Source organism: Neopelma chrysocephalum, unplaced genomic scaffold (genome assembly GCF_003984885.1).
Source record: "Neopelma chrysocephalum unplaced genomic scaffold, ASM398488v2 Primary Assembly neopelma1_97361, whole genome shotgun sequence".
In the NCBI taxonomy this organism is placed as follows: domain Eukaryota; kingdom Metazoa; phylum Chordata; class Aves; order Passeriformes; family Pipridae; genus Neopelma; species Neopelma chrysocephalum.
Window position 1 is genome coordinate 1 of NW_020926002.1, and position 14,354 is coordinate 14,354.

The following is a 14,354-nucleotide window of genomic DNA, read 5'->3' on the forward strand; positions in this document are numbered from 1 at the left end:
CCCCGCATCCCGTCCTTCTCCCCATATCCCTGTCCTGCTCCCCGCATGCCTGCCCTGTTTCCATCATCCCTGTCCTGCTCCCCACATCCCCATGCTGCTCTCCACATACCTGTCCTTCTTCCCTCATCCCTGTCCTTCTCCCTGCATCCCTGTCCTGCTGCCCGGACTGGGATATTTGGGATGACTGGGCCACAAACCTCCCTCCCTGTCTCACCTTCTTTTGGGATCCCTCTGCCCCCGGCCCCCTGCCATTCCTGCCTCCTCCTGATCCAAGCCATGCTCTGCTTCCCACGGGCATGTCCTGGCATTCCCAGACCCTTGGCTCCATCCGGGAGGGATGGGGATAGGGTGGCCTCAGGCTCCGGTGTCCCACAGGCGCCGCGGGGGGCCCCACGTTTGCTTCCTGGGCTCCGGCAGCGGATGTTGTCCCGGCTGGATGCTGTCCCCAGGCAGTGGGAAGTGCACCCTGCGTGAGTAGGGGAAGCCGGGGGGGTGGGTGGGGGTCCCCGGTCCCTTTCCCACAGCTCCTGTTCCCATTCCCGCAGCGCTCTGCTCCTTCGGCTGTGGCGGCGGCTCCTGCGTCGCTCCCAACCTCTGCCTGTGCCCGGATGGGGAGCAGAGAATCACCTGCCCAGGTAAATCCCAAGGGATGGGGGGGCTGTGAGTCCATGGACGTCAGGCTGGACCCCCTTCCCTCTCCGTGCCCTGCATCCGTGCCAGGGGGCACCGTGCCAGACCCCCTTCCCTCTCCAGGCCTGAAATTCCAAGGGATGGAGGCGGCCATGATCCTGTGAATACTGTGCCAAACTCCCTTCCCTCTCCACACCACTTATCCCAGGAGATGGAGGTGGCCATGTGCCAGACCCCCTTCCCTCTCCATGCCCCGAATCCCAAGGGATGGAGGTGGCCCCATCCTGGCAGGGCCTGCTGCTCCTTGTCCCCTCCCCTTGCAGCATTCCAAGCACTGTCCCCATCCCTGAGGCATCCATGGATCAGGGTGGGAGCTGGGTGCTCCCGGGGTGTCCCCGGTGCCTGGTTGACCCCACATCCACCCCCCAGATCCACCGGGAACATGTGGGGAGTACGGCTGTGACCTGTCCTGTAACCACGGCGGGTGCCAGGAGGTCGCCCGCGTGTGTCCCGTCGGCTTCTCCATGGTGGAGACTCCCAACGGTGTCCGCTGCACCGGTGAGCGGGAACAGCAATATCCCAGTGGGAGCGGGCATCCGAAGGTCCCACATCCCAAATCCAGGCATTCCCGGTGTTCCCCCCAGACATCGATGAGTGCCAGAGCGGGGCCTGTGAGGGGCTGTGCGTGAACACAGAGGGCGGATTCGTGTGCCAGTGCGGCTCTGGCCGGGAGCTCTCCACGGATCGGCGCAGCTGCCGCGGTGCGCAGGGGGCCGGAGGGGAGGCCGGGAATGCCGAGGGATCCTGACCCTCATCCCACCCCCCTCCCAGACATGGACGAGTGCCAGGCCACGCCGTGCCAGCACCGCTGCGAGAACAGCGTCGGGAGCTACCGCTGCTCCTGCCGGCCCGGATACCAACTCCACGGGAACCGGCATTCCTGCCTGGGTGAGTGCTGGGATGGGGCCCTTCCTGCTCCAGGACATGAATCCCCAGGGGATGCAGGTGGCCATGAGCCTGTGGACACCACACCAGACCCCCTTCCCTCCCCATGCCATGCATCCCAGGGGATGCAGGTGGCCATGAGCCCCTGAGCACTGTGCCAGACCCTCATCCCTCTCCATGCCCTGAATCCCAAGGGACGCAATTGTCCATGAGCCCACGATCCCACTGCTGCCACTTTATCCCTGTCCCTGCCTGGGCCGTGCTGGGGGCACATCCTGGCACTCTGGGCTCCTTCCTGGGTCACATTCTGGGGTGCGGCACCTCCTGCCACATTCCCTTTTCCTGCAGATGTGGATGAATGCCGGCGGCCGGGAACGCGCCGCTCCTGCCAGCACAGCTGCCACAACATTCCCGGGAGCTTCCGCTGCTCCTGCCGCCCCGGATACCGGCTCAGCACGGACAGGGTGTCCTGCGAAGGTACCCGTGTCCTTCTCCGGGCTGGGAGAGTGGAGCAGGATGCTCCCACTCCTTGCCTACCCCAAGTGATGTCTCTTCCTTCCTGAATTCCTTCCCAGGGTATCCCAAATCCATCCTGGCCCCGTCACCCATCCTGCAATCCCTGCAGCACCCGCCCACCCTCGTCCTGCTCCCTCCTGGCTCCCACCTGCTTCCGAGGGGCTCCCCCTCTCCCCACATCCCTGTGGCAGCTCCCGGGACCCAATTCCCACCCTCTTCTCCGTCCCTGTCTCCCGGTACCTCCATCCCACCGTCCCCTCGCTGTCGGCACCGTGGGGTTTCCCGGGAGCCCGGGGCTCACTGGACAGAGCCAGGATGCCGGAGCTGCACCTGCCAGGTGAGAATCCCACCATCCCACGCCTTCCCTCGGCACCATCCCAGCCTGGGATAAGCCACGTGTGTCCCGGCAGGAGGGACGAGTCCTGTGTGACGCCATGAGCTGCTCCATTCCCTGCTCCCACCCGCTTCCCGCTCCGGCCGGGGGATGCTGCCCCACCTGCACAGGTGAGTCCCGGCCCCCCTGACCCCGCAATTCCCAGGATATCCCTCCCTGATCCCCCCTGGATCACAGGGTGCCTCCACGAGGGGGTGGCCAGAGCAGACGGCGATGTCTTCTCCCCATCCGATGGGAATTGCTCCGTCTGCATCTGCTTGGTGAGCTGGATCGGGGCGGGAGAATTCCCCTGGAGCCCTGGGGACCTCCCAGCCTTGGGGACCCTCATCCCACCTTCATCCACAGGCCGGGAATGTCTCCTGCCTTTCCCCGGAATGCCCCGCGGGCTCCTGCCCCAGCCCCTCTCCATCCGACTGCTGCTCCTGCCATCCAGGTGAGACCCCCCCGGGCTGGGATGAGGGTTCTGGAGGATCCACACTTGGATCCCCAGCCCTCCTGACTCCGTCTTTCCCAGCCCAGTGCAGTTTCCGGGGCCGCACGTACGCACACGGGGCCCAGTTCAGCCCGGATGGGGACGGATGCACTACCTGCGTCTGCCAGGTGGGGAAGCCCCAGGGATGGGGATTCTGAGGAATGAGGAACCCCAGGGATGGGACACCCCAGGAATGAGGGTCCCCAAAGCTGGGGAACCCCAGGGAGGAGGGTCCCCATGGACGAGGGTCCACAGGGATGGGGGTTCAGAATAATGAGGGTCCCCAGGGATGCTCCAGCGCTTCCCTGCAGCTGCTGTGGGTATCCCGGCTCTCTCGAGGCTGGGGCTGGATGTGGGGACATCCGGTGACACATTCCCATGTTCCCAGGGTGGGGAGGTGGAATGTTCCTTCGCTCCCTGTCCCATCCTGGACTGCCCCCAGCACCAGCGGCACCTGCGCCCGGGGCAGTGCTGCTCCTCCTGCCGGGACCCTCCGGCCCCTGCCGGTCAGTCGGGATAGGGATACACCCGGGAACGGGGAGGGTGGGATAAGGGGGTCAGCTGGAGACAGGGACGGTGGGATGTGGGGAACAGCTGGGGGGAAAAAAGGGGTTGGAATGTGGGGGACACTTGGGAACGGGAAAGGTGGGAGGGCTGTGGGGATATTTGGGGATGGAGAGGGTGGGATGTGGGGGACAGCTGGGGGACAGTGAGGACAGGATGGAGGGACATGTGGGATCCGAGGGACGGGGAGAGAGGGATGTGGGGGGACAGCCCAGGGGCCGAGGGGATGGGATACGTGGGGATGGGGAGGGGGGAAAACTGGGAATACCCGGGCCCAGGGAGGGGGGAATGTAGGGGAGGGTGGGTTTTAGGGGCCAGCTGGGCACAGGGAGCCTCCCCAGGTTGCTTCCTGGAGGACAACGGCGTGCAGTTTCCCGTGGGACAGCTCTGGTCTCCGGGCGATCCCTGTGAGTTATGCATCTGCCAGGTGAATGAGAACCTGCTCTGCTTCCCTCCTGCTGCCCGTCCCCGTCCCCGCTCCCCATTCCCGCCCTCGGGATGCCCGCGGATCCCCCGGCGGGTTCGGGAATGCCGAGGTGTCTGTGGAGGTGTTCCCGCCCGCAGGCAGACGGCTCCGTGAGCTGCCGGCGCACGGAATGCCTGGAGACCTGTCCCTATCCCATCCGGATCCCCGGGCAGTGCTGCCCCGACTGCTCCGCAGGTGAGGAGGCTCTGGAATTCCCGCCCGGGAATTCCGAGCCGCCCGGGGCCCCACGCGAGCCGCTCTGCCCGCAGGCTGCACCTACATGGGGCGGGTGTTCTCCAACAACGAGACCTTCCCGTCGGAGCTGGATCCGTGTCTCAGCTGCATCTGCCTGGTGAGGGCAGGGCCGGGCACCCCCGCAGCTTTCGGGGCTCCGGCTCCACGGGCTGATCCCGGGATTTTTAACTCCGTTGCAGGAAAAAAACACAAACAAACAAAAAAAAAAAGCTCCGGGGGCGTTGCCGGGGGTTCCTAACGGGGTCTCTCCGGTCTCTCGCAGCTGGGGTCGGTGGCCTGCTCGCCCCTGGAATGTGCCATCGTGTGCTCCTACCCCTTCCACCCCGAGGGCCGCTGCTGCCCCGTCTGTGACGGTAACGGGGGGGGGGGGGGGGGGGGGCCCCCCCCCCCCCCCCCCCCCGAGCCCCCTGAGCGAGCCCTCCCTACCCCCCAGACTGCAACTACCGCGGCAGGAAGGTGGAGAACGGGCAGAGCTTCACCCCCGAGGGGCAGCCCTGCACCCGCTGCGCCTGCAAGGTGAGCGGTGGGGGGACACCAGCGGGGACCCCTTTGGGGTTCACAGTGTGCCCTGGTCTGTAGGTCCCCGTGCCTGCGGGGGTGCCCATGTCCGCGGGGACCCTGTGCCCATGGGATATCCCGTGTCCGTGGGGTCCCTGTGCCCACGGGCTGCCCGTGCCGGTGCCATTGTGCCCCGGGGGGGGGGGGTTGGCAGGCCCGGCTGACCCACCGTGTCCCCCCCCGTGCCAGCTCGGGGAGGTGACCTGCGAGGAGCGGCCGTGCCCCCACTCCTGCTCCGAGCCCCCCGCGATTCCCGCTCCCTGCTGCCCACCCTGCCCAGGTAATGGGATTCCCAGACCTCCTGGCACTCGGGGGACCCCCACCCCAGGCTGGGGGTCCCGGGGGTGGGGCGGGGGCTGACCAAAGTCATCCCTGTGCCAGCCACAGACGTCCGGCTCCCGCTGCAGGGCAGTGACCTGGCCCCATCCCCGGCCCCATCCTTATCCCCGGCCCCATCCTTATCCCCGGCCCCATCCTTATCCCCGGCCCCATCCTTATCCCCGGCCCCATCCTTATCCCCGGCCCCATCCTTATCCCCGGCCCCATCCTTATCCCTGGCTCCATCATTAGCCCTCGCCCCATCCTTAGCCCTCGCCCCATCCCTGGTCCAGTCCTTGTCCCCGTTCTCCTCCCTGGCCCCATCCTCACCCTCGTCCTCATCCCCATCCCCATCCTCATCCCTGTCTCCATCCCCAGGCTCATCCCTGGCCCCATTCCCACCCTCATCCCCCTCCCAATCCCTGTCCCCATCCTCATCCCCCTCCTTCTCCCACGCCCCATCCTCATTCCCGTCCTCCCTGTCCCCATCCTCCTCCCAGTCCCCAATCCCTAAAGATTCACCGCCTGGCACCTCCCACCCCAATCTCCCCAAATCCCGCCCCCGCCTGGCCCAGCTCCTGCTTCCCAACACATCCGCGGCCCCCAGCCCCTTTCCCGGGATTTGGGATGCCGGGGATCCCCCTCCCACCACCCCGAGCCCCTCTGGACACCCCTCGGTGCCCCTCGACCCCCCCTCCGAGGCCGCAGCCCCCCCCAGATCCCACGGGCTGCTCCGGCCCCGAGGCTCAGGGATCCCTCGGGAATGCGGATCCCGCCGCGGTGCCACCGGACAGCGGGAAGAGCCCCAGGTGCCGAGTGCCGGGAGGAGGAGGAGGATGAGGAAGAGGGGGGGGGTCTGCAGGATCAGGCCCCTGGGGAGGGGGGGCGACTGTCTCCCCCCCGCCAATAAACTCATCCTGGTATTTATTCCCTGTCCCCTCCTGCTTGGGAACACGCGGAGCCCGGGGCTTGTCCTCAGCGGGAATTTTGGGATGAGCGGCCTCTGCGGGACGAGGAGGGAAGTGCTGGGGTTGGAATTTGGGGACAGGGGGGACGTGTCCTGCTGGGATCCCCATGGATGAGGGTCCCCAAGGCTGGGAAGACCCCAGGGACGAGCGTGCTCAGGGAGAAGGGTCCTGAGGGCCGGAAGGTCCCCAGGGATGGGGATCCACATGGATGAGAGTCTCCATGGACAAAGGTCCCCAGGGATGCAGGTGAGGGTGACACCCACCGGTGTCCAGGGACACGCCCCATTCCCAGGAATGCCCCGCCCTTCCCAGAGACACACGGCACAGGGGGGCTTCTCCACACCTTTATTGTCCTCGGGAGCGGCAGGAGGGGCTGGGAACGGCGGGAAAAGGGACATCCCTGGCAGCCCCCAAGTTGGGAACCGCCGGGATCCCCCATCCCGGCTCAGGGCAGCCGGGACAGCCCCACCTTGTTGTTGGCTCTGTCGAAGACGACGTAGTATTCCCGGATAAACACATCCCCAAGGATCCAGAGCTCGCCCTCCTCCGTGGGGGTATCCATGCCTTGGAATCCCAGGCTGCAGAACCCACCGCTCTGCTCCGAGCACACGGAACGAGGCGGTCACCGGCTGTGGGATCCCCGCCCCGCGTCATTCCAGCCCCATTCCCAGCGGGATGCTCACCCGTATCACGTAGGCTCTGGCCGGCACCGGGAATGCTTGGCCGTGGATATGGAATACAAGGTCGGGTAGTTTTTTGGCAGCCTGGCAGCTGATCTGGGGGGGACAGGGTGGGTCAGTGGCTATTCCAGCTGGGAAAAAACATCCTGGGAAGCGTCCCGAGGGCTCACCTCGCCGTTGGAGCTGGCGCCGAGGGCGCTCATGACAATCTGGAAGGCTCGGACGGGCATGGCCAGCAGGGATGTTCCCGTATCCACGATGGCCTGGCATCCCGAGGCACAGGCCGCCGCCGCCCCGTTGATGGAGACGCTGGAAAAAGGGATGCAGGGTGAGCTTCTCGAGGTTGGGATTCCCCAAAAACACCGGCTGCGGAGCTTCCCAGGAATACCTGTCCATGGTGATCTGCCAGTAGGTCTCGGCAGAGAGCGGGATCCAGGAGATTCCTTTGGTGGTGTAAAAGGGATCGATGGCGCCGAACAGGACAAAGCTTCCGGCTTGGCCATCCCTGAAAAGCGGGATCTGTCCGGGGATTGCCCACCCCGCCATTCCCACTGGGAAACCAGCACCGGCGGGAGGGAAATGGGAGAACTCTTCGGCAGCTCCGGCCGGGATTTACCTGCTCAGGTAGACGGAGAAGAGATCCCGATCCACGAGCCTTTCCATCATCATGTTGTCGAAGACCGGGGTGGCTCCGGAGGAGGCGATGCTCGGGAATGCCAATCCCAGGATTCCATCGAAGGGGGTGTAGTAGAAGAAATCCCCCGGCTCCGTCTCCGCCAGCCCGAAAATCTGGTTCCGGACATTGATCCCGGCGACCTGGGAAAGGGAGACAGGTGTGGCTCAGGCCTCCCAGGATCCCCGATCCCACGAGATGGGAATGACAGAGCGGCCTACGTTGACGGTGTCGTATCCCAGGACTCCGGACATGCTTCCCGTGCCATAGGCGATGAACAGGGTGTCGTTGGTGCTCAGGAAGGTGGAGGAATCCGCGGGATTGAAGCGGTTGTGGTTCCCTGAAAGGGTCGGGAGGGAGGGAATCACGGGAATGAGGCCATTGGGAATGAGGGTGGCACCTCAGTGTCCCTGGGAGAGGGGGGGGCAGAGCCATCCCTGGCTCCCAAGGCCTGGGGGATTCCCCATTGTCCAAGAAGCCACAGGGCTGCCAGACACGCTCCAGACACCCGGAGACATTCCGGACACCTGGACATACTCCGGACATGCTCCGGACACATTCCAGACACCTACTGCAGGCTGGGCTGGAGCAGAAGACAGAGGGAACCCAAAGGTTGGAAGAGCCGGTGTCGAAGACAACGGTGAATTCCTGGGCTGGAGTCCCGATGGAGATGGTGCCGAAGTACTCGTCCTGTCGGAGCGGGATGGGAAAAGAAGAGTGGGATTGGGAAGGGGACAGTGGGGTGGGGATAGTGGGATGAGATAGTGGGATGGGGAAGGGGACAGTGGGAAGAGGGTAATGGGATGGGAATGAGGATAGTGGAATAGGGAAGGGGAGAGCGGAATGGGGACAGTGGGATGGGGAAGTGGTTAGTGGGGAGGGGATAGTGGGATAGGGAAAGGGATAGTGGGACTGAGAAGGGGATAGTGGGAATGGGACAGTGGGACTGGGAAGGGGACAGTGGGATTGAAAAGAGGATAGTGGGAATGGGATAGTAGGATGGGGAAGGGGATAATGGAGAGGGGATAGTGAGGTGGGGAAGGGAATAGTGGGAAGGGGATAATAGGATGCGGAAGGGGTGAGTGGGAGGGGGAGAGAGGGATAGGAAAAAGGATAGCAGGATTGGAAAGGGGAAGTGGCCCCCGTGGCCCCCCAATCCCAATCCCATTCCCTCACATCCATGTAGTTCTGCAGGGGTTCCACAGCGATCCCAGGGAAGTACTTATCAGCCAGGTTATAGGGATTCTGCTCCAGGAAACTCTCCAGCAATCCCTGCTCCCGCAGCCTCTCCCGCAGCGACTTCATCTTCCTCAGGGGGACCCTGTGGACACCGGGATCCATCACCGGGATCATCCCACATCCCACATCCTTTGGGACGGGGGCCCTTCCTGGTGCTCACCTGGTCCCCAGGCCCTGGGCCAGGACCACCAGGGAGAGGAGCAGGAGCAGCTTCATGGTGGGAGCTCCGGGAATGTGAGCCTCCACTCCCGCTCCCGCTCCTTATATCCCGGCTCCCGTGTTTGGCCGGCGGCTCCGATAAGAAAAGCAAACGGTTCTCGGGATTCTTATCACAACGTCCTTAAGGAAGGTGGCCGGGGAGGGGGGGAATGTCAAGCCCTTATTCCCAGAGGTAAAGTCGGGATACTGGGATGGGAGGGAAGCGCTCCCGGTGTCCCGAGGGAAGGCGCTGGGAGCCGGTGGGAATGTGGGGTTGGGTTTGTCCCCTGGATCGCCCCCAACTCCCGGCTGGAGGGTTTGATCCCTGGATTGCAGCTCACCAGGGATGAGGCAGCCAAGGCTTTCCTGGGAGATCCATTCCAGGGCCTCGTTACCCTCACAGGGAAGGTTTCATTCCCAATATCCCACCTAAACCCACCCTCTGGCAGTGGGAAGCCATTCCCTGTGTGTCCTATCATTCCAGGCCCTTTTCCAAGGTCCCTCTCCATCTCTCCTGGAGTTGCTTTAGGGGCTCCAAGGTCTCTCCAGAGCTTTTTCCTCCAGCCAATCTATTCGAGATTTTCAGGCTGCCAGCTCCAGATTTTCCATTCTGGGAATCAGCCAAGCCCTTCTCCTTCCCAAACCCCTCCAACACATCCCATCCTCCTTTTTTCCTCTAGGATAATCCGCTGCTTCATCCCTTTTCTCCCAACATCCCCCTGGATCTTTATCCATTTCACTCCCCCCCCTGGAATTCAGCCCAAATCCTCGGATTCTTTTGTTCTTCCTAGCTGGGAATGGGGCTGATTCCAAGGGAAGAATTCCAGCTCTGGCCTTAGGGAGCCTTTGATCTCCTCCAGGACAAGGTGACCGTTCCAGGATCCACGTGGTGCCGTGAGGGAAGCCAAGATTCCCGGCCCAGCTCCAGTGACCTTCAGCATTCCAGTGGCATCCGGAGCTGGACCTTCCCCTGGCTGCTCCCACTTTGACCCCACAGCTGGTCCCAGTTCTGCAGCAGCACCAGGAAAGGGTGAGAGGGATGAAATCCCAGTGGAAGCAAGACATGGAAGTCTTGGACCAAAGCCAGAGGAGGGCATGGAGGTGATCCGAGGGATGGGAAAGGCTGGGAGAGCTGGAATTGTCCAGCCTGGAGAAGAGAAGCTCCGGGGAAATCTTGGAGCCTCTTCCAGTGCCTCAAGGGGCTCCAGGAGAGCAGGAGAGGGATTTTGGGAATGGGAATGGAGCGACAGGACAAGAGGGAATGGCTCCAAACTGGAAAAGGGGCGATTTAAATGGGATATTGGGAATAAATCCTTCCCCGTGAGGGTGGTGAAGCACTGGAATGGATTTCCCAGGAAAGCTGTGGCTGCCCCATCCCTGGAACTGGCGAAGGCCAGGCTGGAAAAGGGCTTGGAGCAACCTGGATTAGTGAAAGGTGTCCCTGTAAATTTGAAGCTTCCAAGTTGTCCCTGTTTTTGGGCCAAAATAGGAGGGAATACAAAAATATTCCCTTATCCCAGAGCTGTTTATCCACTTAATTCCCAGAGCTGCCATCCCAGGGGATCAGGACTCCAGATTTTCCAATGGAAAGTTTTTGCCAGGGATGGGAAGTTTCAGGACAAGTTGGTTGTAAATCCCATCCGCAGGAGGCAAAATCCTGCTGGATTTTTGGATGAATCCTTATCCCCAGTGGGAAGAAGTTGTGGGATTCAGGGACGGGGAAAAAATGGGAATTAATGTTCACCACTAATTAAATCAGGAATAAAAAGGTGGGAGGATGGAAAAATAACCCCTTTGAGGGTGTGAAATGGCTTTTCCTCAGGGAGAAATTGGGATTTTTCCAACCTCGGTGGGGAAATTCAGGGATCCTGGAATAACCCATCCTGGACCTGAGATTTTAGGTTGGGAGCAGGTGACCGAGGCCTCCCTGTCCCAGCTTTCCTTGGCACCAGAGGGCACCCAAAAAAACCCGGATCTGGATCCATTCCTGATTCAGCCAGGGATTCCTGGTCAAACCCTCCCTCCAAAAAATTTAGGTTTGTTCCCAGAAAATCCTGGTTTGAAAGTGGAAACGCCACTTGGGATGGATTTAACTCCCACAGGAACCACCCTCTGAATCAATATTTCGGGATTTTCCAGCTTTTGGGACATCAAAAGCCCGGGAACTTCCTTAATTTTACCCCCAAAAAAATCCCCTAACGGAGTCAGGGCTTATCTTGGAATGGATTCAGGAAGGAAACTTGTTTTCCAGGCCCTGTTCCCAGTTCTTCTTGTCCCTTTATCACCCCGGAGCTTTATCAGAGCTGTCAGATGAAAGGAGGGAATTCTGAGGCTCCTGAGGAGGCAAATCTCCGGGATTTGCTTAAAAATATTGAATTAAGTTATCAAGGATCTTGGCATTCCCTGTGGGAATGGAATTCTGCCGGGCAGGGACCTCAGATAACCTTTTCCTACCTGATTTTGGGTGGGATTAACACAAAATCCAAGGGACAAAACCCAGATGTAACCATCTTTTATGGAAATTAGGGAGATTAATAAGAAAATAATGGGAATATCCTTTAAAAAGGAAAAATTATCCCAATTTTTATTGCTGGATAACATATTTAAACGGATATTTTCCCATTTATTCCTTGCAAATCTGAATACAATTTAATTTATCCTTAATCCTTAAATTTTAATGTAAAAGAATCCCAGGTGGAACTATGTTAATGGGAATTAAGGATATTAATAAACAGGTTATGGGAATATGCTCTCCAAAACACCCCTTTATCCCATTTTTTATTGCTGGTTAACAATTAAATGGATATTTTCCCATTTATTCCGCAAAAATCTTGATTTTTCCTCTCCCCAATCCATAATTTTTATATCAAATGTTAACTAAACATTTTCCACCTTTTCCACATGTTTGGAAAACTGCTCCAAACAAGACCAGAAAGCACTTCTTTCCCTTTGGAAAGTCGAGTCCCTTTGTTTTCCCATAACATTGGGAGTTTGACCTGTTTATCAGCCGCGCTGGGAACAAGTTGTCCTTGATCCAACCGGAATTTTTTGGGATCATGTGATTCCCATTTATTCCATTTATTCAGGTGACTTGTGGGATCAGAGGTGCCTTTCCTGGATCCTGGGGGCACTTTGGGAACAACCTTCTGCTGTCTTCTGAAGGAGCTGCTCTCCCCATTCCTTATCCCTGTCTGGGATTTGGGAATGTGGAGTTAATTTGGGAAAAGTGGGGCTTGGATTCGTGTTTCAGGTGATGGGATTGGAGCTTCCATGTACATTCTAGGAAACATATCCCTGTTTCATGCCAGGAGGGGCTAATCCAGGTATTCCAAAGGGATTTGCTTTGATCTCTTGGTTCCAGCTGGGAAAACCCGCCATTATAGGAACTTTTTGGGATGTTATCTGGATTTTTGAGATGTTGCTAAGCTCTGTGTGTTTTTCCTAAACCAGTTCCAATCGGGCCTTGGGCACTTCCAGGGATGGGGCAGGCACGGCTTCCCTGGGAAATCCATCACAGTGTTTTACTACCCTCACAGGGCTGGATTTATTCCCAGAATCCCACTAAACCCCTCGCCGTGTCCATACGACCCCACTCCCTAGTATGCTACGTCCCTTCTCCAAACCCCTTTCTTCACCTCTCTCAGCGCTCCTCCACCCCAATACCACGAAGGATATCAATCCTAGGGCGGCTACGACCCGGCAGGAGCCCCCTGGGCATCCAAACATTGATTAATTAGGAAAAAAATCCATTAAATTGCTCCCCAATCCCGCCCCCCCCCAACATGGCGGCGCCGGGAGGAACCACCCGCGGCCTCCCGGGGGGGAGGAGGCGCGTCCCCCCTCGCTGTCGGCAATGGCCCCGCCTATTTCCGGTATGCGCCGGAACCCGGAAGTAGCGACGGGCGGAGGGTCTACGGTGAGTCCGGGGCTGGGCCGGGAATGGAAATATCGGGAATACCGGGAATAACGGCGACATAACGGCGCTAACGCGGCTGCTCCCGCTCGCTGCTGCCGTGCAATCACCCAGCGCTTCGCCTCCACCCCGCTGAGCGCCGTTGGGCGCTTCCCAGAGCCTATTCTTGAGTTTTCCCGCTCCTGGCATTCCCGTTTTTCCCGTTTAAACTCCATAAAATTTCGTTAAGAGACAAAAAACCTCCTGAATCGGGTGATTCCCGTGCGGGGGGAAAGCCCCGCGCCTGCAGCGCGGGACGCAATTCCCTGTTTTCCCCTCGGACAGGTTTATCGGGATCATGGATTGAGACATTCCTGAGGCTCTTGCGACATTGCCGGGGTGAAATCCTTGGGATGCTCCACTTGGATAAGAGGTAGAAGAGCCGGGAGCCATCAGGACGGCACAGGTTTGTGGGGTGTCCCTGGTTTTTTTATGGCATTCCCGCATTATCCCCTCCCAGCTCTTGGAATTTGCGCCACAAACGCAGGATAATTCCTACATATTATTGGAAAACCTGGAATATTTAGGATAAATCGCAGATATAATACGGGAAGTCCTGGATTTTGTGTTGTTTCACTGCCTTCCACGTCAGAGGGTGGAACTGGATGATCCATAAGATCTTTTCCAACCCTTTGGAAACAGTGGGATAGGAGCAGGTCCAGTTTTCCTTGGAAGGACGGGAATCTGGGGTGGGATGGAGCCTGGAATGAGTCAGAATCTGGAAAATGGGGGAGAGATTCAGATGGAATTTGCTGGTCAGGGCTGGGAGTGGGTTTTTCTTTGACAAAACCCTCTGGGATGCACAAAATTCTTTCCAAACAAGCTGTGAAAAGCTGGGAGAAGGTGGAAAAAAGTCATTCCTGAAGGAGGAATTAGTGGGAATGTTGCTTTGCCCTCGCTGTGCTGCTCTGGGAGGTTTAACAAAGCCGGAGTTCAATCCCTGCAAGGACAAACAGCTGGATTGGGGGATTTATCCACCTCCTTTTCCGTGTCCCAGGAATCCGGGAGGATGGACACACTCAGGAACAGGACGGTGGAGGAGCTCCGGGAGCTGCAGGAGGATTCCCAGGAAATCGAGCGCTTGGCTCTGGAATCACAGGAGGTTGGTGGGGGGGTCACCCCGGGGTTCCCTCGTCCCGTTCCCGGCATCACTTCTCGAATTCCGCAGGTGCAGGAGCTGCAGCTGGAGCGGGAAATGGCCTTGGCTTCCAACCGGAGCTTGGCCGAGCAGAACCTGAAATTCCAGGCGCCGCTGGAATCGGGACGAAGCGACCTCTCCAAGAAGTACCTGGAGCTGCAGGAACTGGCCGGGAGGTGCCGGGAGCAGAAGGAAAAGCTGGGTGAGCCCTGGGATCATCCTGGCTCAGGAATGAAGGATTCTGCTTCCCAGAAAGCCAAGATCCCACTTTTTTCCCAGGAGAGATCCTTTTGGGTTTTCCTCCTTCCCCGAGTGATTCCCAGGGCTGATCCTGTGGGATCTCTGCTGGTTTTTCCCGATGGTCGTGATTTTTCCATGGTTTTTTTTT

The 14,354-nt window shown here is 59.6% G+C and overlaps 3 protein-coding genes across 3 annotated transcripts; 2 read left to right on the forward strand and 1 right to left on the reverse strand.

Moving 5' to 3' along the window:
* Positions 1 to 375: 375 nt before the first annotated feature.
* LOC113961632 (von Willebrand factor C and EGF domain-containing protein-like) lies at positions 376 to 5,958 on the forward strand (the record flags this gene model as incomplete). The annotated part of the gene is made up of 20 exons (XM_027672052.1): positions 376 to 470; positions 546 to 635; positions 1,060 to 1,188; positions 1,275 to 1,391; positions 1,462 to 1,578; positions 1,924 to 2,052; positions 2,151 to 2,428; positions 2,502 to 2,595; positions 2,663 to 2,745; positions 2,831 to 2,918; positions 3,000 to 3,085; positions 3,346 to 3,463; positions 3,863 to 3,948; positions 4,086 to 4,182; positions 4,257 to 4,339; positions 4,505 to 4,595; positions 4,676 to 4,758; positions 4,990 to 5,080; positions 5,182 to 5,321; positions 5,827 to 5,958. Coding segments are annotated over 20 exons (2,227 nt in total), but the record flags the coding sequence as incomplete, so codon positions are not given.
* Positions 5,959 to 6,416: 458 nt separating this feature from the next.
* Positions 6,417 to 12,669, reverse strand: LOC113961631 (pepsin A-like). The gene is made up of 10 exons (XM_027672051.1): positions 12,552 to 12,669; positions 8,839 to 8,957; positions 8,616 to 8,760; positions 8,012 to 8,129; positions 7,661 to 7,779; positions 7,383 to 7,582; positions 7,155 to 7,271; positions 6,937 to 7,075; positions 6,770 to 6,862; positions 6,417 to 6,681 (listed from the first exon to the last, which is right to left on the reverse strand). The coding sequence occupies exons 2-10, from the start codon at positions 8,892 to 8,894 to the stop codon at positions 6,532 to 6,534; spliced, it is 1,137 nt and encodes a 378-aa protein (XP_027527852.1). The 5' UTR covers positions 8,895 to 8,957; positions 12,552 to 12,669; the 3' UTR covers positions 6,417 to 6,531.
* A 74-nt stretch (positions 12,670 to 12,743) lies between these two features.
* LOC113961629 (vacuolar protein sorting-associated protein 37C-like) lies at positions 12,744 to 14,344 on the forward strand (the record flags this gene model as incomplete). Its single annotated transcript, XM_027672049.1, has 4 exons — positions 12,744 to 12,792; positions 13,114 to 13,234; positions 13,826 to 13,930; positions 13,997 to 14,344. Coding segments are annotated over exons 3-4 (441 nt in total), but the record flags the coding sequence as incomplete, so codon positions are not given.
* Between the last annotated feature and the right edge of the window lie 10 nt (positions 14,345 to 14,354).

Bases quoted from the DNA above. Each gene is read 5' to 3' on its own strand.
- LOC113961631 (XM_027672051.1), bottom strand. From the start codon at position 8,894: ATGAAGCTGCTCCTGCTCCTCTCCCTGGTGGTCCTGGCCCAGGGCCTG. The intron at 7,583-7,660 runs GTAGGCCGCTCT...TCCCTTTCCCAG, and splicing joins TGGGATACGACACCGTCAAC to GTCGCCGGGATCAATGTCCG. The intron at 6,682-6,769 runs GTGAGCATCCCG...TGCTCGGAGCAG, and splicing joins CCAGAGCCTACGTGATACGG to AGCGGTGGGTTCTGCAGCCT.